Raw genomic sequence first — 27,958 nt, forward strand, 5'->3', positions numbered from 1 at the left:
GGTATTAGTAGTTGTTTAAATAATACGATGTAAAATTCATTTGAATGTAATATCGGGGGGGATAGAATTATTTATGTAGAGAAGTACCAAAACATGAACTACAAAAGCTAGACTAGGCTAGGCTAACTCTCCATAGGGAAATATTAGGGAGGGGCAGGATGCAACTGACATCCTGGAGGAGCTGACTAAACTGAAGACCAGTCACAGGAACCAGTGAGACTTCATACAGTAAACCACCATCCCAGCTACCACATGGATGATATCAGGCACCTGACATTAAAAGTGCTCTGCAGAGCTCAATCAGCAAGATCACTCCTCCATGATAAGGTTCTTCTTGGCTTTGTCTAGTCTGTCCAGGACCTCACTGTACAGACCTGACATCTGTGGACAGACAAACAATACTGGCTATTAGCAATCTAATTAAGAAACAAATGGCTATTTCTTTCCAGTAACAGGTATACAGTCAATGTTTTCTAATTTAAGACGAGGCTAAGGCCTCTCATTTGACTCTGGATGACTCAGCCCTGTCACGCTCCATTGTTGCTCCCTCCCACAGTCAGTCAGTAGTACCTGTATCTGGTAGCTCTCCTGCAGGGAGCCCAGGTGGCGGAGGAAGCTCATGCCCAGGCCACACCACCTCTCAGCCTCGGGGTACTGGGCCAGGCTATACAGCAGGATGCCTGTGTTCCAGGCTCGGGTCAGCAGCCACAGGATCTCCATCTCAGGGAAGTCCTCAGCCTGGAGGGGAGGCACAGAGGAGACAACAAACACATTCTGCTGCCGTCCACCTGGCTTGGAGCACCCGTGATAACTCACCTGACCTCAGAGTCCAGGTATGCCTATGAATGTGGCTTTCAGTGTCTATAGTCAGTCTGGGAATGACACTGGGAGTGTCAGAAAATACCGGATTTTATACGGGACCACGCTAACTTATGAGGAAGATTTTAAATGTATGTGACTGATGTATATTAATTTAAGGCACTTGTCCATCCATTGTTTTAATGTTTCGATTACAAGGTTGTGTATTGGAAAATCTGCACGGCAGTGCTTCAATTTGCAACTCTGCATATGACAATATGCCTGTGCACATAGAGCTTGGTAATGCTTCAATACTCTGATGCGTCTTTTCACCAGTTTAACAGCAGAGCGATGGCTTGTACAGCACATTACCATTCATATTGGCAGGAAAGGGATGGTGAATGGAAGCATCTGCTAATTGAAGTGCTGCTGAAAGCCCATTGATAAAAACAAACAGGAGATGCTTTCAGTGCAGCAGCAGAGGGACGAGGGGGGTTAATTACAATGCAGGGTTGCGACGGTGGCACGAGATTGCTGCCGACTCACTGCGGCTGTGATGATGGACAGGGCCTCTTCATAGTAGCCCCATACCTCCTCCAGCACACGGGCCTCCACATCCGACACGCCGCTGGGTAGCGACAGCTGGATCAGGCTGTGGACACACTGGCTGAGAGGGAGCATTGAGATAGAGAGGGAGTTAGACATCACACACAGCAACCTACGCACGGACACATTGGAATTCTGTCACAGCAAATATCTGACTGGATCATATACCAGTCTCTGAAAGACCCGGTCAAGTTACCAATGGTAAATTGTGAGGCTTGTTTTGTGATGGGATGAGCAATGAGAAGGGCACACACCTGCAGCGGGCCAGGTCTGCTTGTGGTTGTTTCCTGTGCAGAGACAGAGCGATCCTCAAGGCCTTCTTACACAGCAGAGGGAAGTGGGCAGGAGGCTCCATGGCTAAGGCTAAGGACAGAAGAAACACACTCATCACAATACTCAATACAAAACTGTGTGGCCGAGCAAAAAACACTGGATGAGGAGGACAAGTCCTGTAAGGAGGGTCAACTACGGTGTTTACTCTTCACCTGCCATGGTCTCCAACACCTTGATCTCAACATTATCCAGCTCCAGCACTGACTCCAGCACTGTCTCCACCTTGGGGTCGTTGAGCTTGGTACGAGCCTCAAACTCATACAGCAGCAGCAAAATGTTGGTTGGGTCCTTGGAGTTGTCCCCTGGGTGTGTCAGAAGGTGTCAGATTATTCTCCTCACACAACGTAATCTAACATCATGGCAGAATTGAGCAGAGCACAGTATGGAATGGAAGAGGAGGGATAATTAGGGCCACCTGATGCTTTAAGATTCTTCCAGACCTCCCAGCAGATCTGAATATGCTCCAGGGCTTGTGTCAGCTGCTCCGTCTAAACAGGAGGACAGTGGCATTCAGTATCCATCATCGCCACCTAGTGGCCGCTATCCATAACGGCAAGATTCAAAATAAAATAACTACCTACGCCAGCACTGATAACAGTTAGTCACCTCTCCTCTCCGCTGGTCTTGGTAAATTTCCATCCATGCGGATGGAGAAAGAGCTAAATATGGAAGACAGGCAGAGAAAAAGAGAGAGAGAGAGAGAGACAGGACAGAGAGAGAGAGCGCAAGAGAGAGAGGGTGGTACACACCTGGTCAGAGTATGGAGACTTCCTGCAGAGCTCCAGGGAGGCAGCAGCAGCCATCAGCAGGCACGTCTTCTGGCCCATCAACACGGACCGGTCCGGGGGGCAGAACTGGGACAGCTAGGGTTACCACACACACACACACGCATATATACACTGCTCAAAAAAATAAAGGGAACACTTAAACAACACAATGTAACTCCAAGTCAATCACACTTCTGTGAAATTAAAATGTCCACTTAGGAAGCAACACTGATTGACAATACATTTCACATGCAGTTGTGCAAATGAAATAGACAACAGGTGGAAATTATAGGCAATTAGCAAGACACCCCCCAAAAAAGGAGTGGTTCTGCAGGTGGTGACTACAGACCACTTCTCAGTTCCTATGCTTCCTGGCTGATGTTTTGGTCACTTTTGAATGTTGGCGGTGCTTTCACTCTAGTGGTAGCATGAGACGGAGTCTACAACCCACACAAGTGGCTCAGGTAGTGCAGCTCATCCAGGATGGCACACCAATGCGAGCTGTGGCAAGAAGGTTTGCTGTGTCTGTCAGCGTAGTGTCCAGAGCATGGAGGCGCTACCAGGAGACAGGCTAGTACATCAGGAAACGTGGAGGAGGCCGTAGGAGGGCAACAACCCAGCAGCAGGACCGCTACCTCCGCCTTTGTGCAAGGAGGAGCAGGAGGAGCACTGCCAAAGCCCTGCAAAATGACCTCCAGCAGGTCACAAATGTGCATGTGTCTGCTCAAACGGTCAGAAATAGACTCCATTGGGGTGGTTTGAGGGCCCGACGTCCACAGGTGGGGGTTGTGCTTACAGCCCAACACCGTGCAGGACGTTTGGCATTTGCCAGAGACCACCAAGATTGGCAAATTCGCCACTGGCGCCCTGTACTCTTCACAGATGAAAGCAGGTTCACACTGAGCACATGACAGACGTGACAGTCTGGAGACGCTGTGGAGAACATTCTGCTGCCTGCAACATCCTCCAGCATGACTTGTTTGGCGGTGGGTCAGTCATGGTGTGGGGTGGCATTTCTTTGGGGGGGGGCGCACAGCCCTCCATGTGCTCGCCAGAGGTAGCCTGATTCCCATTAGGTACCGAGATGAGATCCTCAGACCCCTTGTGAGACCATATGCTGGTGCGGTTGGCCCTGGGTTCCTCCTAATGCTAGACCTCATGTGGCTGGAGTGTGTCAGCAGTTCCTGCAAGAGGAAGGCATTGATGCTATGTACTGGCCCGCCCGTTCCCCAGACCTGAATCCAATTGAGCACATCTGGGACATCATGTCTCGCTCCATCGACCAACGCCACATTGCACCACAGTCTGTCCAGAAGTTGGCGGATGCTTTAGTCCAGGTCTGGGAGGAGATCCCCCAGGAGACCATCCTCCACGTCATCAGGAGCATGCCCAGGCGTTGTAGGGAGGTCATACAGGCACGTGGAGGCCACACACACTACTGAGCCTAATTTTGACTTGTTTTAAGGACATTACATCAAAGTTCGATCAGTCTGTAGTGTGGTTTTCCACTTTAATTTTGAGTGTGACTCCAAATCCAGACCTTCATGGGTTGATAAATTTGATTTCCATTGATCATTTTTGTGTGATATTGTTGTCAGAACATTCAACTATGTAAAGAAAAAAGTATTGAATAAGAATATTTCATTCATTCAGATCTAGGATGTGTTATTTTAGTGTTCCCTTTATTTTTTGAGCAGTGTATATTAAGAGTACCATAAAGATAAAGGACCACAACACAGAGAGAACGCATTAAACGGAGGGTGCCTGCATGACGGTCTGTGTCTGCGTGTTTTAGGGGTGTAAGGGTATAACGACTGACCAAGTTGTTTTATGCGGAAGCTGCAGGGCTCCACGTTTCTTTATCTTTGGCAACACTAATTCCCTGTGGGTTGTATTGATCTACACCTGCACAGATACAGATCAATTCTCCCAGTGATGCTAATAAGAGGACTTGCCTGGTAAGAGAACAGAAAGAAATCCCTCATCCTGTCAGGGCTGCTCTCACACTGCAGCGCAGAGTTCCAAGCTAAGACACATGTGGGCACACAGAAATAAAATTAGACAAAATGCACAGCACACTATGCTGCATACACAGTGCTACTGTAATTCGTAAAATACCAAGATAATTCCGATAATTGTACAAGAGTGAGATAAATAACAGTGTATCTCCAGATAGTATGTAAGTACCAATCTTCCTGAACCAGTTGGCGTCCTCTGTGCGCTGCTCTACAGCCATGCTAGGCCCTGGGCTGAGCTGTGACACTTTCTGCAGTGCTGTGGTGGTGACAGTAAACAACAAACACAGGCTGGGTGAAAACCAAGCAGCAGCACACAGCAGAGAAAAATAGAATCGACACTAAAGCTGAGGATTTTTTTAAGCAGAGGTGGCAGAGGTAGTGGGGGTCTTCCTGGGGGGGTCCGGGGGTATGTTGAACGACTGTGAGAAGGTCACTTCTGGTGCCTTTTTTAAAAGGACATTCTACTCCCAAAATGTATGAAAATTAAATTGTGTTCTCTTCCTGTGGAACTCATCTGTAAATCGAGGACAGTTTAATTTTATCTCGATCTCAATGACATCACCAGCCAATTCTACATAATAATTTTTTGGGGGGAGACGGGGGAGGATTTAGCAGCGCCGGTGCGCATAGGGGAAACACTGCTAATGCATTGCCTCAGAGTACTCATATATTGAGGGGAGAAAGATGTTGCTGTAAGTGTGATTGTTGTATATTGTACTCACCCATTTTTAGATATGACAGCAGAATATCCAGATTTGCATGTCTATATATAGAGGAAATGTTAAGAAGCAGAAACAGTAAATCAACCACAACTGAAACGCTGTAGAAATGGGCAGCAAGTATTCTAACGGTTAAGAGCGTTGGGCCAGTAACTAAAAGGTCACTGGTTCGAATCACCAAGCCGGATTGGTGAAAAAAGTATACCGATGTGCCCTTGAGCAAGGCATTTAACCCTAATTGCTCCTGTAAGTCGCTCTGGATAAGAGCGTTGGCTAAATTACTAAAATGAAATGGAGCATTTAAACACTATTGTATGATGATCATGTTTCACGATATCTCATCAAACTCACCCTATCTCCCCACTGGCCTTTTCTATTGTTGAGAGCACTAGTCGAACCAAACACCTGTAATAGACAAAGACCATGAGGACTCGGGACCTACTTCCTTTCACCTACTAACACTGTACTGAGCGGCACACATTTCACAGGAGAAATTAAAAGATATAGGTCAGTAGATCATGGAGACACAGTTAAACCTCATTGAAAGCTTAAACAGCACCATGTTTCACTGCGTCATGCATTCTAACACATTTATGGTGGAAGCTGATGTGACACAAATTGTCATAATCAACTGTCATTGTATGTTATGTCATGTTTATGATAAGGTCATCTTGCAAAAGTATTCATCCCCCTTGGCATTTTTCCTATTTTGTTGTAATGGTCATGTTCTGTTATAATCTCTAACCGGCACAGCCAGAAGAGGACTGGCCACCCCTCATAGCCTGGTTCCTTTCTAGGTTTCTTCCTAGGTTTGGCCTTTCTAGGGAGTTTGTCCTAGCCACAGTGCTTCTACACCTGCATTGCTTGCTGTTTGGGGTTTTAGGCTGGGTTTCTGTACAGCACTTTGAGATATCAGCTGATGTAAGAAGGGCTATATGAATAAATTTGATTTGAATGGACATACACAAAATAGTCCAAATTTGTGAAGTGATATGAAAAACATAACTTGCTTAAAAAAACATTTAAAAATTAAAAAACAGAAAAGTGGTGTGTGCATATGTATTCCCCACTTTGCTATGAAGCCCCTAAATAAGATCTAGTGCAACCAATTAACTTCAGAAGTCACATAATTAGTTAGATTGCACACAGGTGGACTTTATTTAAGTGTCTCGTGAGTTGTCACATGATCTCAGTATATATACACACCTGTTCTGAAAGGAGCTCTCTAGACAGGTCAGGGACAAAGTGGTGGAGAAGTACAAATCAGGGTTGGGTTATAAAAAAATATCAGAAACTTTGAACATCCCACGGAGCACAATTAAATACATTATTAAACAATGGAAAGAAAATGGCACCACAACATACCTGCCAAGACGAGGCCTCTCACCAAAACTCACGGCCCAGCAAGGAGGGCATTAATCAGAGAGGCAACAAAGATAACCCTGAATGGGCTGCAAAGCTCCACAACGGAGATTAGAGTATCTGTCCATAGGACCACTTTAAGCCATACATTGCACAGAGCTGGACTTTACGGAAGAGTGGCCAGGAAAAAGCCATTGCTTAAAGAAAGAAATAAGCAAACACATTTGGTGTATGCCAAAAGGCATGTGGGAGACTCCCCAAACATATGGAAGAAGGTACTCTGGTCAAATGAGACTAAAATTGAGCTTTGGGCCATCAAGGAAAACGCTATATCTGGCGCAAACCCAACACCTCTCGTCACCCCGAGGACACCATGCTGTGGGGATGTTTTTCATCAGCAGGGACTGGGAAACTGGTCAAAATTGAAGGAATGATGGATGGCACTAAATACAGGGAAATTCTTGAGGGAAACTTGTTTCAGTGTCACGCCCTGACCTTAGATTCTCTGTTTTTCTATATATTTTGGTTAGGTCAGGCTGTGACGAGGGTGAGTACTCTAGTTGTTGTATGTCTAGGGGTTTTGTCATCTAGGGATTTTGTATGTCCATGTTGGCCTGATATGGTTCCCAATCAGAGACAGCTGTTTATCGTTGTCTCTGATTGGGGATCATATTTAAGTAGTAATTTTCCCCATTGTTAATTGTGGGATCTTGTCTATGTTTAGTTGCCTGTCAGCACTAGTTTGTATAGCGTTTCGTTCGTTGATTTTGTTCATTCATTAAAAAGAGAATGTAGGCATACCATGCTGTGCCTTGGTCCGATCCTTATGACGAACGTGACATTCAGTCTTCCAAAGATTTGAGACTGGGACGGAGATTCACCTTCCAGCAGGACAATGACCCTAAGCATACTGCTAAAGCAACACATGAGTGGTTTAAGGGGAAACATTTAAATGTCTTGCCGAGTCAAAGCCCAGACCTCAATCCAATTGAGATTCTGTGGTATGACTTAAAGATTGCTGTATACCATCCAACTTGAAGGAGTTGCAGCAGTTTTGCCTTGATGAATGGGCAAAAATTCCAGTGGCTAGATGTGCCAAACTAAAAGAGACATACCCCAAGAGACTTGCAGCTGTAATTCCTGCAAAAGGTGGCTCTATAAAGTATTGACTTTGGGGGGGGTGAATAGTTAACACAAAAAAAACAGAACTTGAACGTGCTATTTCTTGTATGTTTCACAAAAACATATTTTGCATCTTCAAAGTGGTAGGCATGTTGTGTAAATCAAATGATACAAACCTCCCAAAAAATATATTTTAATTCCAAGTTGTAAGGCAACTAAATAGGACAAATGCCAAGGGGGTGATTACTTTCACAAGACACTGTATGTGTTACAGATGACCATTCACATCGTGTTACTGATCTCGCTGGACAAGAGTTCACTGATGTTGTTTGTGTACGTTAGTAACTGACCTGAGAGCAGTGAGAACCTGAGCTTCATCTTTTGAGTGTTCACACAAACTCTCCAGAGCCTTCATGGCTGTGTCTTGTTGCTCATTCTGGAAGGAAAGGAAACAAAGGATGACAATGAGAACGATGGGTATTTTCTCCTTCAACAATTCCAAGAGCTTGGGACTGTCTGCAAAAAGATGATTCTGAGGTAATTGGCTTTAAAGTTCCAAACCCTCAATGGTTTGAATGATGTCAGCAACTTTTATATTTTATTCTTTAAAACATGAATGGGGGTATTTACTATATGGCTAGAGAACACTGAAAAGAACAAGGCTATGTCAATAACGGCATGTTGTCAACAAATGCAGATAGAACCGTTTAGTCCCAAGCTCTCGAATTGTCATCATCCTCGTTATCAGTCCTAGAGGTAGGTCAGTAATGGAGACCCACCTCCAGAGCGATCTGAGCAGCTAGACTGAGGAGGTTGGAGGCAGCATTCTCAGCCACTAGCAGTCTGTCCTCACTGGTCAAAGGACCTTGGGCCAGAGCCGCGATGGCCTTCACTGCCTCTGCAGCTGACAGAAACAGGGCTTCAGACTGAGAGGCACAGAAGGCCTGAATACATGTAGTCCATCCTAAAACTCACCACACTCATGTAATATGCTGTTACCTTTCTCCACATTGTTCTCCAGGACAGCAATCTTGTAAACACTGAACTGAGTGAAGATGCTGTTTGGATCACATCTCTCTGCCTCCTTTATTGCTTCTTTGGCCTGACACACACACACACACACACACACACACACACACACACACACACACACACACACACACACACACACACACACACGGTACACACTAAGATTACTATACAGTAATAATTACAAAATGCTGTGTGAAGTCTGTTGTCACACTATTGAGTCACCTTGTCCAGCTGCTGCAGTTGCAGTAAGCAGGAAGCTCTGTTCCTCTGAAGCTTGGCCAGGTTGGGCTCCATCTGGCCAGCCTTGTAGAAACTCAAGGAGTAGTTATACCACTGCAGAGCCTCTGAGAAGTTCTTAGTCTGGAACAGGAAAATGACTCACATCCCAACACATACAGACTTCACTATGACAGAGCAATGTACTTATTTTCAGCAGACACTCTAGACACAAACAGTTACCTATATCTATTCTACCCTGCCTTTCTAAGGTCTTTGAAAGCCAAGTTAACAAACAGATCACCGACCATTTTGAATCCCACCGTACCTTCTCCGCTATGCAATCTGGTTTCCGAACTTGTCATGAGTGGACCTCAGACACTCAAGGTCCTAAACGATGTCATAACCGCCATCGATAAAAGACAATACTGTGCTGCCATATTCATTAACCTGGCCAAGGCTTTCGACTCTCTCATTCACCACATTCTTATTGGCAGACTCAACAGCCTTGGTTTCTCAAACGACTGCCTCGCCTGGTTCACCAACTACTTCTCAGACAGAGTTCAGTGTGTCAAATCAGAGGGCCTGTTGTACGGACCTCTGGCAGTCTCTATGGGGGTACCACAGGGTTCAATTCTAGTGCCAACTCTTTTCTCTGTATACATCAATGATGTCGCTCTTGCTGCTGGTGATTCTCTGATCCACCTCTACGCAGACGACACCCTTCTGTACACTTCTGGCCCTTCTTTGGACACTGTGTTAACTAAGATGAGCTTCAATGCCATTACAACTCTCCTTCCTTGGCCTCCAATTGCTCTTAAATGCAAGTAAAACTAAATGCATGCTCTTCAACCGATCGCTGCCCGTTCCTGCCCGCCCGTCCAGCATCACTACTCTGGATGGTTCTGACTTAGAATTTGTGGACAATTACAAATACCTAGGAGTCTGGTTAGACTGTAAACTCTCCTTCCAGACTCACATTAAGCATCTCCAATCCAAAATCAAATCTTGATTAGGCTTCCTATTTCGCAAAACAAAGCATCCTTCATTCATGCTGCCAAACATACCCTCGTAAAACTGACTATCCTACCAATCCTTGACTTCGGCGATGTCATTTATAAAATAGCCTCCAACACTATTCTCAGCAAATTGGATGCAGTCTATCACAGTGCCATCTGTTTTGTCACCAAAGCCCCATATACTACCCACCACTGCGACCTGTATGCTCTCGTTGGCTGGCCCTCGCTTCATATTTGTCGTCAAACCCACTGGCTCCAGGTCATCTATAAGTCTTTGTTGGGAAAGCGCCGCCTTATTTCAGCGTACTGGTCACCATAGCAGCACCCACTCGTAGCACGTGCTCCAGCAGGTATATTACACTGGTCACCCCCAAAGCCTATTCATCCTTTGGCCGCCTTTCCTTCCAGTTCTCTGCTGCCATTAACTGGAACGAACTGCAAAAATCACTGAAGCTGGAGACTCGTATCTCCCTCACTAACTTTAAGCATCAGCTGTCAGAGCAGCTCACATATCACTGCATCTGTACATAGCCCATCTATAAATAGCCCATCCAACTACCTCATCCCCATATTGTTATTTATTTATTTTTTGCTCCTTTGCACCCCAGTATCTTTACTTGCACATTCATCTTCTGCAAATCTATCACTCCAGTGTTTAATTGCTATATTGTAATTACTTCGCCACTATGGCCTATTTATTGCCTTACCTTCCTTATCGTACTTCATTTGCACACACTGTATATAGATTTTTATTTTTATTGACTGTACGTTTGTTAATTCCATGTCTAACTCTGTGTTGTTGTTTGTGTCGCACTGCTTTGCTTTATCTTGGCCAGGTCGCAGTTGTAAATGAGAACTTGTTCTCAACTGGCCTAACTGGTTAAATAAAGGTGAAATTCAAAAATTTAATTAAAAGTTCTACTGTACCTCAAAGTTCTTGGAGGCTTTGTCCCAGAGCAGGAGATGTAAACAGGTGAGAGTCTGAGGAGACAGCTGTTTACCAGTGTAGTGGCCTGAAAGAGGAAATATCAGCAATCTTAGAACTGCATTTTAATTTCACTGCATCAACACCACCACCATCATCCACACCACCGAAGTACCTGTGATGATGTACACCACCACCATAGTACCTGTGATGTCCAACACCACTGTAGTACCTGTGATGATGTCCAACACCACTGTAGTACCTGTGATGTTGTCCACCACCACTGTAGTACCTGTGATGATGTCCAACACCACTGTAGTACCTGTGATGATGTCCACCACCACTGTAGTACCTGTGATGATGTCCAACACCACTGTAGTACCTGTGATGATGTCCACCAACACTGTAGTACCTGTGATGATGTCAACCACCACTGTAGTACCTGTGATGATGTCCACCACCACTGTAGTACCTGTGATGATGTCCACCACCACCGTAGTACCTGTGATGATGTACACCACCACCATAGTACCTGTGATGATGTCCACCACCACTGTAGTACCTGTGATGATGTCCACCACCACCGTAGTACCTGTGATGATGTCCACCACCACCACTGTTGTACCTGTGATGATGTCCACCACCACCACTGTTGTACCTGTGATGATGTCCACCACCACCACTGTTGTACCTGTGATGATGTCCACCACCACCACCACCATAGTACCTGTGATGATGTCCACCACCACTGTAGTACCTGTGATGATGTCCAACACCACTGTAGTACCTGTGATGATGTCCACCACCACCGTAGTACCTGTGATGATGTCCACCACCACCGTAGTACCTGTGATGATGTCCACCACCACCGTAGTACCTGTGATGATGTCCACCACCACCGTAGTACCTGTGATGATGTCCACCACCACCGTAGTACCTGTGATGATGTCCACCACCACCGTAGTACCTGTGATGATGTCCACCACCACCACCACCACCACTGTTGTACCTGTGATGATGTCCACCACCACCACTGGAGTACCTGTGATGATGTCCACCACCACCACTGGAGTACCTGTGATGATGTCCACCACCACCACCACTGGAGTACCTGTGATGATGTCCACCACCACCACCACTGTAGTACCTGTGATGTCCACCACCACCACCACTGTAGTACCTGTGATGTCCACCACCACCACCACTGTAGTACCTGTGATGTCCACCACCACCACCACTGTAGTACCTGTGATGATGTCCACCACCAAAACCACTGTAGTACCTGTGATGATGTCCACCACCACCACCACTGTTGTACCTGTGATGATGTCCACCACCACCACCACTGTTGTACCTGTGATGATGTCCACCACCACCACCACTGTAGTACCTGTGATGATGTCCACCACCACCACCACCACAACTGTTGTACCTGTGATGATGTCCACCACCACCACCACCACTGTAGTACCTGTGATGTTGTCCACCACCACTGTAGTACCTGTGATGATGTCCAACACCACTGTAGTACCTGTGATGATGTCCACCACCACTGTAGTACCTGTGATGATGTCCAACACCACTGTAGTACCTGTGATGATGTCCACCAACACTGTAGTACCTGTGATGATGTCCACCACCACCGTAGTACCTGTGATGATGTACACCACCACCATAGTACCTGTGATGATGTCCACCACCACTGTAGTACCTGTGATGATGTCCAACACCACTGTAGTACCTGTGATGATGTCCACCACCACCGTAGTACCTGTGATGATGTCCACCACCACCACTGTTGTACCTGTGATGATGTCCACCACCACCACTGTTGTACCTGTGATGATGTCCACCACCACCACTGTTGTACCTGTGATGATGTCCACCACCACCACCACCATAGTACCTGTGATGATGTCCACCACCACTGTAGTACCTGTGATGATGTCCAACACCACTGTAGTACCTGTGATGATGTCCACCACCACCGTAGTACCTGTGATGATGTCCACCACCACCGTAGTACCTGTGATGATGTCCACCACCACCGTAGTACCTGTGATGATGTCCACCACCACCGTAGTACCTGTGATGATGTCCACCACCACCGTAGTACCTGTGATGATGTCCACCACCACCGTAGTACCTGTGATGATGTCCACCACCACCACCACCACCACTGTTGTACCTGTGATGATGTCCACCACCACCACTGGAGTACCTGTGATGATGTCCACCACCACCACTGGAGTACCTGTGATGATGTCCACCACCACCACCACTGTAGTACCTGTGATGTCCACCACCACCACCACTGTAGTACCTGTGATGTCCACCACCACCACCACTGTAGTACCTGTGATGTCCACCACCACCACCACTGTAGTACCTGTGATGATGTCCACCACCAAAACCACTGTAGTACCTGTGATGATGTCCACCACCACCACCACTGTTGTACCTGTGATGATGTCCACCACCACCACCACTGTTGTACCTGTGATGATGTCCACCACCACCACCACTGTAGTACCTGTGATGATGTCCACCACCACCACCACCACAACTGTTGTACCTGTGATGATGTCCACCACCACCACCACCACTGTTGTACCTGTGATGATGTCCACCACCACCACTGTTGTACCTGTGATGATGTCCACCACCACCACCACTGTAGTACCTGTGATGATGTCCACCACCACCACTGTTGTACCTGTGATGATGTCCACCACCACCACCACCACTGTTGTACCTGTGATGATGTCCACCACCACCACCACTGTTGTACCTGTGATGATGTCCACCACCACCACCACTGTAGTACCTGTGATGATGTCCACCACCACCACTGTTGTACCTGTGATGATGTCCACCACCACCACTGTAGTACCTGTGATGATGTCCACCACCACCACCACTGTAGTACCTGGGATGATGTCCACCACCACCACCACTGTAGTACCTGGGATGATGTCCACCACCACCACCACTGTAGTACCTGTGATGATGTCCACCACCACCACTGTAGTACCTGTGATGATGTCCACCACCACCACCACTGTAGTACCTGTGATGATGTCCACCACCACCACCACTACCACTGTTGTACCTGTGATGATGTCCACCACCACCACCACTACCACTGTTGTACCTGTGATGATGTCCACCACCACCACCACTGTTGTACCTGTGATGATGTCCACCACCACCACCACTGTTGTACCTGTGATGATGTCCACCACCACTGTAGTACCTGTGATGATGTCCACCACCACCACAACTGTAGTACCTGTGATGATGTCCACCACCACCACCACCACTGTTGTACCTGTGATGATGTCCACCACCACCACTGTTGTACCTGTGATGATGTCCACCACCACCACCACTGTAGTACCTGTGATGATGTCCACCACCACCACTGTTGTACCTGTGATGATGTCCACCACCACCACCACCACTGTTGTACCTGTGATGATGTCCACCACCACCACCACTGTTGTACCTGTGATGATGTCCACCACCACCACCACTGTAGTACCTGTGATGATGTCCACCACCACCACTGTTGTACCTGTGATGATGTCCACCACCACCACTGTAGTACCTGTGATGATGTCCACCACCACCACCACTGTAGTACCTGGGATGATGTCCACCACCACCACCACTGTAGTACCTGGGATGATGTCCACCACCACCACCACTGTAGTACCTGTGATGATGTCCACCACCACCACTGTAGTACCTGTGATGATGTCCACCACCACCACCACTGTAGTACCTGTGATGATGTCCACCACCACCACCACTACCACTGTTGTACCTGTGATGATGTCCACCACCACCACCACTACCACTGTTGTACCTGTGATGATGTCCACCACCACCACCACTGTTGTACCTGTGATGATGTCCACCACCACCACCACTGTTGTACCTGTGATGATGTCCACCACCACTGTTGTACCTGTGATGATGTCCACCACCACTGTAGTACCTGTGATGATGTCCACCACCACCACCACTGTTGTACCTGTGATGATGTCCACCACCACCACCACCACTGTTGTACCTGTGATGATGTCCACCACCACCACCACTGTTGTACCTGTGATGATGTCCACCACCACCACCACTACCACTGTTGTACCTGTGATGATGTCCACCACCACCACCACTACCACTGTTGTACCTGTGATGATGTCCACCACCACCACCACTACCACTGTTGTACCTGTGATGATGTCCACCACCACCACCACTGTTGTACCTGTGAGGATGTCCACCACCACCACCACTACCACTGTTGTACCTGTGATGATGTCCACCACCACCACCACTGTAATACCTGTGATGATGTCCACCACCACCACTGTTGTACCTGTGATGATGTCCACCACCACCACCACTGTTGTACCTGTGATGATGTCCACCACCACCACCACTGTAGTACCTGTGATGATGTCCACCACCACCACCACTGTAGTACCTGTGATGATGTCCACCACCACCACCACTGTAGTACCTGTGATGATGTCCACCACCACCACCACTGTAGTACCTGTGATGATGTCCACCACCACCACCACTGTAGTACCTGTGATGATGTCCACCACCACCACCACTGTAGTACCTGTGATGATGTCCACCACCACCACCACCATAGTACCTGTGATGATGTCCACCACCACTGTAGTACCTGTGATGATGTCCAACACCACTGTAGTACCTGTGATGATGTCCACCACCACCGTAGTACCTGTGATGATGTCCACCACCACCGTAGTACCTGTGATGATGTCCACCACCACCGTAGTACCTGTGATGATGTCCACCACCACCGTAGTACCTGTGATGATGTCCACCACCACCGTAGTACCTGTGATGATGTCCACCACCACCGTAGTACCTGTGATGATGTCCACCACCACCACTGTTGTACCTGTGATGATGTCCACCACCACCACCACCACTGTAGTTCCTGTGATGATGTCCACCACCACCACCACTGTAGTACCTGTGATGATGTCCACCACCACCACCACTGTAGTACCTGTGATGATGTCCACCACCACCACTGTAGTACCTGTGATGATGTCCTCTATTTTCTGTTTTCCCAGAAGCTCCTTGCCTCTCTGCAGCAGCAGCTCAATGTGCAGGACCAGAGCACTGCCCAGTTCAGGGGACGACTCAAAGTGCTGGCACACCCTCTTCAGGTAGTCAAAGGCCAATGTCTCTCTGAGAACACATATCAACAGAACACACAGCACATATCAATGCAATATATCAATACAATGTTGTATTTCAATGGAAACATGAAAATATTTACATTTTAAAATATTGACATTATTACTTTATCTAAAAATGTCTGGAATGAATACAATGGTACAAGTGGATAACTGATTTGCAATTTGTTAAGATGATCAGTGTGTCTACCTGTCTTCAGCCATGAGTAGTTTCACTGTGCTTAGACACACTTCCAGAGGAACCTCTGACTCCAGCAGCTCTGTCACTCCTGAATGGAGACAGCAAGATTAAATGGTAATGCATTATACAGTACTGTAAACGGAGGACTTGGGAGTCCTTAAAACTCCCACTCAAGCCATTCAAAAAAGCAAAGAGAGAGAAACAGGGTAATGTCCTACTCACCAGCTCTTACGTGGTCATCCTGAGCCCCACATCTCAGTAGAATTCTGATCTTCAGGTAGAGCCCAGAGGGGTGCACACTTTCCTGTCAAATTGCTGAGTTTTAATTGAAAACCAAATAATCTTGCTTAATATTAGAAAGTATCAACAAGAGTGATGGGGGGAGGTTACCTTATTGGCTAAGTTCACAGCATTGAGTGCCTTCTCCTGAAACTGCTGACAGTCCCACTTTAGATAGACAGTGGCAAGGAGCCTCAAGACCTTGGCCTAAATAAGAACGTTCAGCAATTTACTCTACTGTAATTAAAAACAAATCAAAACATTGGAGCTTTTGGCGTTTCTATTAACCAGGAAGTACTAGTGAAAAAACTGAAGAGACTATGGTATGTATAAACTGCACTACTCCCTTACTTGCACTTCAGCGCCAGGGGAGTATTTTATATTCATCTTCCCTATGTCATAACTCTGGCTGGAAAAGACAACAGTGTAGATATTCATATACTGCACTTTATCATACACCGTAATTAACATAAGTAACATATTTCAGATGATGAGCTTCTGTAATGCTTCCTTTATGTCAGTTATATAGTATCTTTTGTCAAGCTAAATCAATGCTATTTACCTCAACCAGAATGAACTCTCCTCATACTTTTTCATATTGTAGGAATCCACTCCGAAGTTATAGCACATGAGAGAGAGATAGCCTGTCTTTGGGGGGGAAAGTAGCTGAATATACCTGCCCAAGATTGGGAGAGTTAAAAACAGTGCTTCATCAAAGTAATATCAGAGTTTAGTTTCCTTTTTGTATCCTACCTCTTTGGGGAGCCGCAGTAGCATGTCTTTACAGCGCTGCATGCAGGCCACAGCCTCTTGGTGATTCTCTTGAGCAAGTGCCTGCATCGGAATAAGAACTATCATAAGTTACCAGTACATCAGTGAGGTAAAGCTATATGTGAACAAAAAACTATTTTCTTCATGTGTGAAAATGTCACTTTCAGTTGCCAAATTCACAAGTACAAATTAGTCTAACATTGTTGTATGTGTTAGATGGTGAAACCATCTCTAGCTCACCGACTCAGCTTGGTAAGACAGAACTCGAAGCAGGTCCTTCTCCACATCTCCTTTCGATGTGTTGATGTCTGCCCCTCCATGGCCTCGGGATGTTAGTCGGCTGTACAGTGTCTCCAAGCTCTGGACAAATAATATTATGAACATTTGAGTTCAGTGTTATGACAGAAGTTCTAAAAGTTGACCAACTGTCTTAGATACTGTACATAGTCATAGGGCATAGTTTAACATATTCAAGCTTACTTTGACAGCAAGGCTCAGGAAGTTATCAGCTAGCTGGGGCTTTTTACAGTCTAGCCAAGTTCTTCCTGTCTTGCTGGCCATCTGTAAAGAAAATTTTAATTTTCTTAATGAATTAATTACAGTAAGACAGAGGTGGGCCTTACAGTGCAGTGGTTTATTTCATGAGCCATTTCACTGACCAGGATCTGTTTGCGCACAGCGCCCTCTGCTGGATTCTCAGGCTCACAGGAGTACAGCAGCCTGCATGCAACATGACGCACTGACACCACAGACAGACCGGGAGGAATGCATCACAGGAGAAAGTCAGTAATGATGATAATGGCATAAATCAGGTATTTCACAGCAAAAAAGTATTAGGCTACCTTTTGCTTTCTGGTGCTCATTTATGGCTGTTCCCACACGTTTGGTGACTGCCCAATTCCACAGCTGAATGGCACTTTCTTCAAGCTAGAGAATATGTTAATTTGAAGTGACAATTAGCAAACTAGCTATTTTTCTGTAGACTAAATTATGTATTGACTAAAACACTAAATTATGTATTGACTAAAACACAATGGTTTCATTAGAGAAGAAAAATACTGCTCTAAATTTGGCTGCCAACCTGAGGATCCAGTGGTGTTACACTTGGGAAGTCTTCACAAAAGAGCTTCTCAATAACCTCATCTGTATTAGCCAGTTGTTTCTGCAGCAGGCGCTCTGTGAGACCTTTAATAAAACATAACTATATTTAATTCCAAAAACCACCATGAAAAAAAGTACATACAGTTGCCTGTTGAGTGACGTGACAGGTTGGCATTCCGTTCGTAGGTCGCCACACACCTTCGACGTCTCATATAATGCCAATACATTTCAAGGAAACTTTTGCGAATTTCAAATGAGGAATGTAACCAATATACCGGTAACTTAGCAATATATTTAAACTTTGCTACATTTTCTGAAGCGTAAACTAAAGCACACTGGAAGGTTAGTCAGCTGGCTAGCTAACTACGTTAGCAGTTAGCATTGTATGTCAGAAAAAAGTTGCTATAAACTCACATTTCACATTTGAAACAAACATATCCATGTTTCAAGTGAAGAAAAGTGTAACACCTTAAATAGACACAAACAATATAACTAAGCTCGCCAGCTAGCGCTCCATTCGGATGCTGATGCGGATAAGTGATTGACAGCTGTGATCTTGGCGTCGCGCGAGCCACTCTCGTGAAGTGACGTCGAGGGGAACGGCCCTTGTTATCCGCGAGCCCTTAGGATGTGCACCGCTGACACCACCCCGTTGAGGTTGAAATTCAAATGGTTAAGGTTAGGTATGGGTCAAATAAAATTCAAATCAAATGTTATTGGTCACATGCGGCGTATAAAGCAAGTGTAGAATTTAAAATTCTTATTAGCAAATAGATATAAATAGATACACATTTAATTGTAGCAAGTACCGGTACCGAGTCACTGTACTGGGTTAGGAGTTGTTGTTTTTTAACGGATGGGTTGAATATTGCTGTCGTGACACATCGGTCATAGGACCCATCATCTGTAGCCTAAACAGCTATCAGGATTTTTATTTTGGAAAAGAGACTAATTAAGTTAATATGTACAAATAGGTTTAGTTAGGTGATTGATTGAAGTGCTATGTACACCTATGTAGGATGAGGTAGGTTATGGTTAAGGGTAGTGTTTAGGGTAGGGACACCCCACTGGTCCCGAATAGTACTAACTGATAAGGAACTGAATAGGGATGTGGTGAGCAGCCAAAATTAAGGTGAGCAGAGTGTGTCAAGAACTGCAACGCTGCTGGGTTTTCACATCCCCGTGGAACGCTTTCGACAACTTGTAGAGTCCATGCCCTGAGGGCAAAAGGGATGTGTTCGTTGTCCATAGCTTATGCCTGCCCATACTATAATCCCACCGCCACCATGGGGCACTCTGTTCACAACGTTGACATCAGCAAACCGATCACCCAAACAAAGCCATACACGTTGTGGCATTGTGTTTTGTGACAAAACTGCACATTTTTAGAGTGGCCTTTTATTGCCCACAGCACAAGGTGCACCTGTGTATTTGTATTTATTATGGATCCCTATTAGCTGCTGCCAATGCATCAGCTACTCTTCCTGGGGTCCAGCTAAATTAAGGCAGTTTATAAAATGTTAAAAACATTACAATACATTCACAACACACTGTGTACCCTCAGGCTCCTACTCCACCACTACCACATATCTACAGTACTAAATAAATGTGTATGTATAGTGCGTATGTTATCGTGTGTATGTGTGTGTGTCTGTACCAATGTTTGTGTTGCTTCACAGTCCCCGCTGTTCCATAATGTGTTTTTTTATCTGTTTTTTAAATCTAATTTTACTGCATTTCTTGTGGGGTATGCATGGGTGTCCGAGCTGTGTGCCAGTAGTTTAGACAGACAGTGCATTCAACATGTCAATACATCTCATAAATAAAAGTAGTGATGAAGTCAATCTCTCCTCCACTTTCAGCCAGGTGAGATTGACATGCATATTATTAACATTAGCTCTCTGTGTACATCCAAGGGCCAGCCGTGCTGCCCTGTGCTGAGCCAATTGCAATTTTCCTTAGTCCTTTTTTGTGGCACCTAACCACACGACTGTAGTCGAGGTGCGACAAAACTAGGGCCTGTAGGACCTGCCTTGCTGATAGTATTGTTAAGAAGGCAGAGCATTGCTTTATTATACAGTCGTGGCCAAAGGTTTTGAGAATGACACAAATATAAATTTTCGCAAAGTTTGCTGCCTGCGTTTAGATGTTACTATGGAATACTGAAGTATAATTACAAGCATTTCATAAGTGTCAAAGGCTTTTGTTGACAATTACATGAAGTTCATGCAAAGAGTCAATATTTGCAGTGTTGACCCTTCTTTTTCAAGACCTCTGCAATCCACCCTGGCATGCTGTCAATTAACTTCTGGGCCACCCAAGCCACTTAGTTATCACGTTTGCCTCATGGCAAGGTGCTCCATCATGCTGGAAAAGGCGTTATTCATCACCATACTGTTCCTGGATGGTTGGGAGAACTTGCTCTCGGAGGATGTGTTGGTACCATTCTATATTCATGGCTGTGTTCTTAGGCAAAATTGTGAGTGAGCCCACTCCCTTGGCTGAGAAGCAACCCCACACATGAATGGTCTCTGGATTCTTTACTGTTGGCATGACACAGGACTGATGGTAGCGCTCACCTTGTCTTCTCCGGACAAGCTCTTTTCCGGATGCCCCAAACTTTCGGAAAGGGGATTCATCAGAGAAAATGACTTTACCCCAGTCTTCAGCAGTCCAATCCCTCTACCTTTTGCAGAATATCAGTCTGTCCCTGATGTTTTTCCTGGAGAGAAGTGGTGTCTTTGCTGCCCTTCTTGACACCAGGCCATCCTCCAAAAGTATTTGCCTCACTGTGCGTGCAGATGCACTCACACCTGCCTGCTGCCATTCCTGAGTAAGCTCTGTACTGGTGCTGCCCCGATCCCGCAGCTGAATCAACTTTAGGAGATGGTCCTGGCGCTTGCTGGACAAGGAACACACCAGGCAGGTCCGAGATACTGTTGTGAAGAAGTTTAAAGCCGGATTTGGATACAAAAATATTTCCCAAGCTTTAAACATCCCAAGGAGCACTGTGTAAGCGATAATATTGAAATGGAAGGAGTATCAGACCACTGGAAATCTACCAAGACCTGGCCGTCCCTCTAAACTTTCAGCTCATACAAGGAGAAGACTAATCAGAGATGCAGCCAAGAGGCCCATGATCACTCTGGATGAACTGCAGCTGAGGTGGGAGACTCTGTCCATAGGACAACAATCAGTCGTATATTGCACAAATCTGGCCTTTATGGAAGAGTGGCAAGAAGAAAGCCATTTCTTAAAGATATCCATAAAAAGTGTTGTTTAAAGTTTGCCACAAGCCACCTGGGAGACACACCAAACATGTGGAAGAAGGTGCTCTGGTCAGATGAAACCAAAATTGAACTTTTTGGCAACAATGCAAAATGTTATGTTTGGCGTAAAAGCAACACAGCTCATCACCCTGAACACACCATCCCCACTGTCAAACAATGTGGTGGCAGCATCATGGTTTGGGCCTGCTTTTCTTCAGCAGGGACAGGGAAGATGGTTAAAATTGATGGGAAGATGGATGGAGCCAAATACAGGACCATTCTGGAAGAAAACCTGATGGAGTCTGCAAAAGACCTGAGACTGGGACAGAGATTTGTCTTCCAACAAGACAATGATCCAAAACATAAAGCAAAATCTACAATGGAATGGTTCAAAAATAAACATATCCAGGTGTTAGAATGGCCAAGTCAAAGTCCAGACCTGAATCCAATCGAGAATCTGTGGAAAGAACTGAAAACTGCTGTTCACAAATGCTCTCCATCCAACCTCACTGAGCTCGAGCTGTTTTACAAGGAGGAATGGGAAAACATTTCAGTCTCTCAATGTGCAAAACTGATAGAGACATACCCCAAGTGACTTACAGCTGTAATCGCAGCAAAAGGTGGCGCTACAAAGTATTAACTTAAGGGGGCTGAATCATTTTGCACGCCCAATTTTTCAGTTTTTGATTTGTTAAAAACATTTGAAATATCCAATAAATGTCGTTCCACTTCATGATTGTGTCCCACTTGTTGTTGATTCTTCACAAAAAAATACAGTTTTATATCTTTATGTTTGAAGCCTGAAATGTGGCAAAAGGTCGCAAAGTTCAAGGGGGCCAAATACTTTCGCAAGGCACTGTAATCCTATCTGATAGGCTTAATCCAGATAGATAACTTTTGAAAAACTGGACCAAGGCCATCAGACTGTTAATCAGCCATCACTAGCCAGCTACCTGCCCAGTACTCATCCCTGCACCTTGCCTTCGGAAAGTATTCAGACCCCTGGACTTTTTCCACATTTTGTTATGTTACAGCCTTATTCTTAAATTGATTAAATATATTTTTTCCCTAATCAATCTACACACAATACCCAATAATGACCAAGCAAAAACAGGTTTTAAAAATGTTTGCTAATTTATATTTAAAAAAAACTTAGATATCACATTTACATAAGTATTCAGACCCTTTACTCAGTACTTTGTCTTCTTGGGTATGACGCTACAAGCTTGGCACACCTGTATTTGGGGAGTTTCTCACATTCTTCTGTGCAGATCCTCTCAAACTCTGTCAGGTTGGATGGGGAGTGTTGCTGCACATCTATTTTCAGGTCTCTCCAGAGATGTTAGATCGGGTTCAAGTCCGGGCTCTGGCTGGGCCACTCATTCAGAGACTTGTCCCGAAGCCACTCATGTGTTGTCTTTGCTGTTTGCTTAGGGTCGTTGTCCTGTTGGAAGGTGAACCTTCGACCCAGTCAGGTCCTGAGCGCTCTGGAGCAGGTTTTCATCAACGATCTCTCTGTACTTTGGTCCGTTAATCTTTGCCTCTATCCTGACTCGTCTCCAAGCCCCTGCAGGTGAAAAACATCCCCACAGCATGATGCTTCACTGTAGGGAGGGTGCCAGGCCCCTGCCAGGAGGGTGCCAGGTTTCCTCCAGATGACACTTGGCATTCAGGCCAAAGAGTTCAATCTTGGTTTTATCAGACCAGAGAATCTTGTTTCTCATGGTCTGAGACTCTTTAGGTGCATTTTGGCAAACTCCAAGTGGGCTGTCATGCGCCATCTGGCATCTGGCATCACTTTACCATAAAGGCCTGATTGGCCTGATTGGTGGGGATCTAAAGGCCTGATTGGTGGGGATCTGCAGAGATGGTTGTCCTTCTGGAAGGATCTCCCATCTCCACAGAGGAACTATAGAGTGACCAGAGTCAGAGTGACCATCAGTTCTGTCATGTGCCTTTTACTGAGTGGCTTCCATCTGGCCACTCTACCATAAAGGCCTGATTGGTGGGGATCTGCCATCTCCACAGAGGAACTACAGAGCTCTGTCAGAGAGGCCATCAGGTTCTTGGTCACCTCCCTGACTTCTTCCATTTAAGAATGATGGAGGGCACTGTGTTCTTGGGGACCTTCTATTCTGCAGATATCTTTTGGTACCCTGGTGAAGGTCGAGAGCTGTGTGTCCTCCGAAACACAACCCAACCAAGTCGCACTGCTTCTTGACACAATGCTCACTTAACCCAGAAGCCAGCCACACCAATCTGTCGGAAGAAACACTGTACACCTGGTGACCGTGTCAGTGTACACGGCACTCGGCCTGCCACAGGAGTCACTAGTGCGCGATGGGACAAGGACAACCCTGCCGGCCAAACCCTCCCCTAACCCAGACAACGCTTGGCCAATTGTGTGCCACCCCATGGGTCTCCCGGGCGCGGCCGGCTGCAACAGAGCCTGGACTCGAACCCAGAATCTCAGAATCTCACTCGGGAGGCCCGACTCCAATCAAGTTGTAGAAACATCTCAAGGATGATCAATGGAAACAGGATGCACCAGAGCTCAATTCCAGAGTCTCATAGCAAAGTGTGTCAATACTTATGTAAATAAGGTATTTCTGTTTTTTTTTCTACATTTGATAACATTTATAAAAACCTGTTATGGAGTTTTGTGTAGATTGCTGAGGATGTAACAAAAGGTGGAAAAGGTCAAGGGGTCTGAATACTTTCCGAAGGCACTGTATTCTCGACATACCTAATATACCTGCCACTGTACATACCATTTTCTTTTCCAAATTATACTGAACAAAAACGCAACATGTAAAATGTTGGTCCCATGTTTCATGAGTTGAAATAAAAGATCCCAGAAATGTTCCACACATACAAAACCTTGTTTCTCCAACTTTTTGTGCACAAATTTGTTTACATCCCTGTTAGTGGGCATTTCTGCTTTGCCAAGATAATCCAGCCAACAGAGAGAGAAATTGATGATAAAATGATTGTGGGGGCTGTCTTGTTAGACTTCAGGGCAGCTTTTGACATTATTGATCATAGTCTGCTGCTGAACGTATTACACACCCTGCTATAATGTGGATAAAGAGTTACTTGTCTAACAGAACACAGAGGGTGTTCTTTAATGGAAGCCTCTCAAATATAATCCAGTTAGAATCAGGAATTCCCCAGAGTAGCTGTTTAGGCCCCTTGCTTTTTTCAATGTTTACTAACGACACGCCACTGGCTTTGAGTAAAGCCAGAGTGTCTATGCATGCGGATGACTCAACACTATACACGTCAGCTACTACAGCGACTGAAATTACTGCAACACTCAACAAAGAGCTGCAGTTAGTTTCAGAGTGGGTGGTAAGGAATAAATTGGCCAAAAATATTTAGAAAACTAAAAGCATCGTATTTGGATCAAAACACTCACTAAACCCTAAACCTCAACTAAATGTTGTAATAAATCAATAAAAAAAATGGAAATTGAGCAAGTTGAGATGACTAAACAGCTTGACCCATGGTCAAAACATATTGATGTAGTAGTAGCTGAAATGGGGAGAAGTCTGTCTACAGTCGTGGCCATAAGTTTTGAGAATGACACAAATATACATTTTCAAAGTCTGTTGCCTCAGTTTGTATGATGGCAATTTGCATATACTTCAAAATGTTATGAAGAGTGATCAGATGAATTGCAATTAATTGCAAAGTCCCTCTTTGCCATGCAAATGAACTGAATCCCCCAAAAACATTACCACTGCATTTCAGCCCTGCCAAAAACGGACCAGCTGACATCATGTCAGTGATTCTCTTGTTAACACAGGTGTGAGTGTTGACAAGGACAAGGCTGGAGATCACTCTGTCATGCTGATTGAGTTTGAATAACAGACTGGAAGCTTCAAAAGGAGGGTGGTGCTTGGAATAATTGTTCTTCCTCTGTCAACCATGGTTACCTGCAAGGAAACACATGCCGTCATCATTGCTTTGCACAAAAAGGGCTTCACAGGCAAGGATATTGCTGCCAGTAAGATTGCACCTAAATCAACCATTTATCGGATCGTCAAGAACTTCAAGGAGAGCGGTTCAATTGTTGTGAAGAAGGCTTCAGAGCGCCCAAGGAAGTCCAGCAAGCGCCAGGACCATCTCCTAAAGTTAATTCAGCTGCAGGATCGGGGCACCACCAGTACAGAGCCTGCACAGGAATGGCAGCAGGCAGGTGTGAGTGCATCTGCACGCACAGTGAGGCGAAGAATTTTGGAGGATGGCCTGGTGTCAAGAAGGGCAGCAAAGAAGCCACTTCTCTCCAGGAAAAACATCAGGGACAGACTGATATTCTGCAAAAGGTACAGGGATTGGACTGCTGAAGACTGGGGTAAAGTCATTTTCTCTGATGAATCCCCTTTCCGATAGTTTGGGGCATCCGGAAAAGAGCTTGTCTGGAGAAGACAAGGTGAGCGCTACCATCAGTCCTGTGTCATGCCAACAGTAAAGAATCCAGAGACCATTCATGTGTGGGGTTGCTTCTCAGCCAAGGGAGTGGGCTCACTCACAATTTTGTCTAAGAACACAGCCATGAATAAAGAATGGTACCAACACATCCTCCGAGAGCAAGTTCTCCCAACCATCCAGGAACAGTATGGTGATGAATAACGCCTTTTCCAGCATGATGGAGCACCTTGCCATGAGGCAAAAGTGATAACTAAGTGGCTTGGGTAACAAAACATTGATATTTCGGGCCATGGCCAGGAAACTCCCCAGACCTTAATCCCATTGAGAACGTGTGGTCAATCCTCAAGAGGCGGGTGGACAAACAAAATCCCACAAATTCTGACAAACTCCAAGCATTGATTATGCAAGAATGGGCTGCCATCAGTCAGGATGTGGCCCATAAGTTAATTGACAGCATGCCAGGGGGGATTGCAGAGGTCTTGAAAAAGACTCTTTGCATCAATTTCATGTAATTTTCAACAAAAGCCTTTGACACTTATGAAATGCTTGTAATTATACTTCAGTATTACATAGTAACATCTGACAAAAATATCTAAAGACACTGAAGCAGCAAACTTTGTGAAAATTAATATTTGTGTCATTCTCAAAACCTTTGGCCACAACTGTATATAATATATATTATATATGTAGTATATATATATATATTTTTTTTTTACTGCAACTGCCAACCACAGGAGGACTCAGGAGTCCGCTCTCAAAGAGGGTAGACTGCCTGCTGCTGCCTGCTGCCACTCTGCTTATCATCAGATGGGGAGAAGAGGTAGGGGCCCACCTGGGTAACTGGAGGGCCCTGCCTTGATTAGGTAATTGATTTTAAAAAATGTAAAAAATGTAAACTGCATAATAAGGAAATGTGACTACTAGTCAATTATGTGTGTCAGGGCTAGAAGCCAAGAGGCAACAAATATTAAAATAGATATTGCATATTTTTTTTACATGGTTTAAAAATAAAATAAACAACCACAGTTGCCTTCTGACTGTTCAAAATACACCAGAGTTCATAGTTTATCCACAGAGGATCAATAGTGTATAAAAAATTACTGTGGATTGTGATTTCTTAATTCAGCACTGCAGGCAGCGTTTCCCCGGTGATGCGTTGGGCTGACCGCACCACCCTCTAGAGAGCCATGCAGTTGAGGGCGGTGCAGTTTCCATACCAGGTGGTGATGGAACCCATCAAAATGCTCTTAATGGCGCACCTGTAGAAGTTTGTGAGGGTCTTACGGGCCTGCCACATTTTTTCAGCTGCCTGAGGTTGAAGAGACACTGTTGTGCCTTCTTCACCACTGTGTTGTTGTGGTGGAACCATTTCTGGTCCTCAGTGATGTGCACGTCAAGGAGCTTTTGACCCTCTCCACTGAAACCCCGTCAATGTGGATGGGGGTGTGCTCCCTCTTTTGTCTCTTGGCGGTCCTTGTTTTTTTTACGTTGAGGGAGAGCTTATTTTCCCGGTACTACTCCGTCAGGGCACTAACCTCCTACCTGTAGTCTGTCTCATTGTTCTTTGTAATCAGGCCTACCACTGTCGTGTTGTCAGCAAACTTGATGATTGAATTGGAGTCATCCGTAGCCATGGGTGAATAGGGAGTACAGGAGGGGGCCGAGCACACACCCCTGTGGGGCCCCCGTGTTGCGGATCAGCGTGGTGGAGATGTTGTTGCCTACCCTCATCACCTGGGGTCGGCCCCTTAGGA

The 27,958-nt window shown here is 45.5% G+C and overlaps 1 protein-coding gene across 1 annotated transcript; it reads right to left on the bottom strand.

The window, feature by feature from the left end:
* Nucleotides 1–2: 2 nt before the first annotated feature.
* tex11 (testis expressed 11) lies at nucleotides 3–27,838 on the bottom strand. Its single transcript, XM_064955842.1, has 30 exons — nucleotides 27,747–27,838; nucleotides 27,464–27,621; nucleotides 18,482–18,585; nucleotides 18,243–18,327; nucleotides 18,060–18,139; nucleotides 17,881–17,961; nucleotides 17,641–17,760; nucleotides 17,383–17,463; nucleotides 17,192–17,277; nucleotides 16,981–17,038; nucleotides 16,741–16,836; nucleotides 16,573–16,654; nucleotides 16,360–16,438; nucleotides 16,010–16,161; nucleotides 10,920–11,005; nucleotides 8,980–9,117; nucleotides 8,725–8,827; nucleotides 8,505–8,629; nucleotides 8,076–8,161; nucleotides 5,593–5,646; nucleotides 5,245–5,285; nucleotides 4,692–4,778; nucleotides 4,460–4,530; nucleotides 2,487–2,600; nucleotides 2,153–2,225; nucleotides 1,890–2,039; nucleotides 1,659–1,767; nucleotides 1,345–1,465; nucleotides 571–738; nucleotides 3–381 (listed from the first exon to the last, which is right to left on the bottom strand). Exons 1-30 carry the CDS (start codon nucleotides 27,836–27,838, stop codon nucleotides 310–312), a joined length of 2,952 nt encoding a protein of 983 aa, XP_064811914.1. The 3' UTR covers nucleotides 3–309.
* Nucleotides 27,839–27,958: the final 120 nt, after the last annotated feature.

Source organism: Oncorhynchus masou, chromosome 32 (assembly GCF_036934945.1).
Source record: "Oncorhynchus masou masou isolate Uvic2021 chromosome 32, UVic_Omas_1.1, whole genome shotgun sequence".
Classification (NCBI taxonomy): domain Eukaryota; kingdom Metazoa; phylum Chordata; class Actinopteri; order Salmoniformes; family Salmonidae; genus Oncorhynchus; species Oncorhynchus masou.

Excerpts from the sequence above, each read along its gene's own strand:
- tex11 (XM_064955842.1), bottom strand. The coding sequence starts at position 27,838 with ATGGCTACGGATGACTCCAATTCAATCATCAAGTTTGCTGACAACACG. Across the intron at positions 18,328-18,481 it reads TAACACCACTGGATCCTCAG|CTTGAAGAAAGTGCCATTCA; the intron begins GTTGGCAGCCAA and ends CATATTCTCTAG. Across the intron at positions 17,278-17,382 it reads TACTGCGGCTCCCCAAAGAG|ACAGGCTATCTCTCTCTCAT; the intron begins GTAGGATACAAA and ends TCCCCCCCAAAG.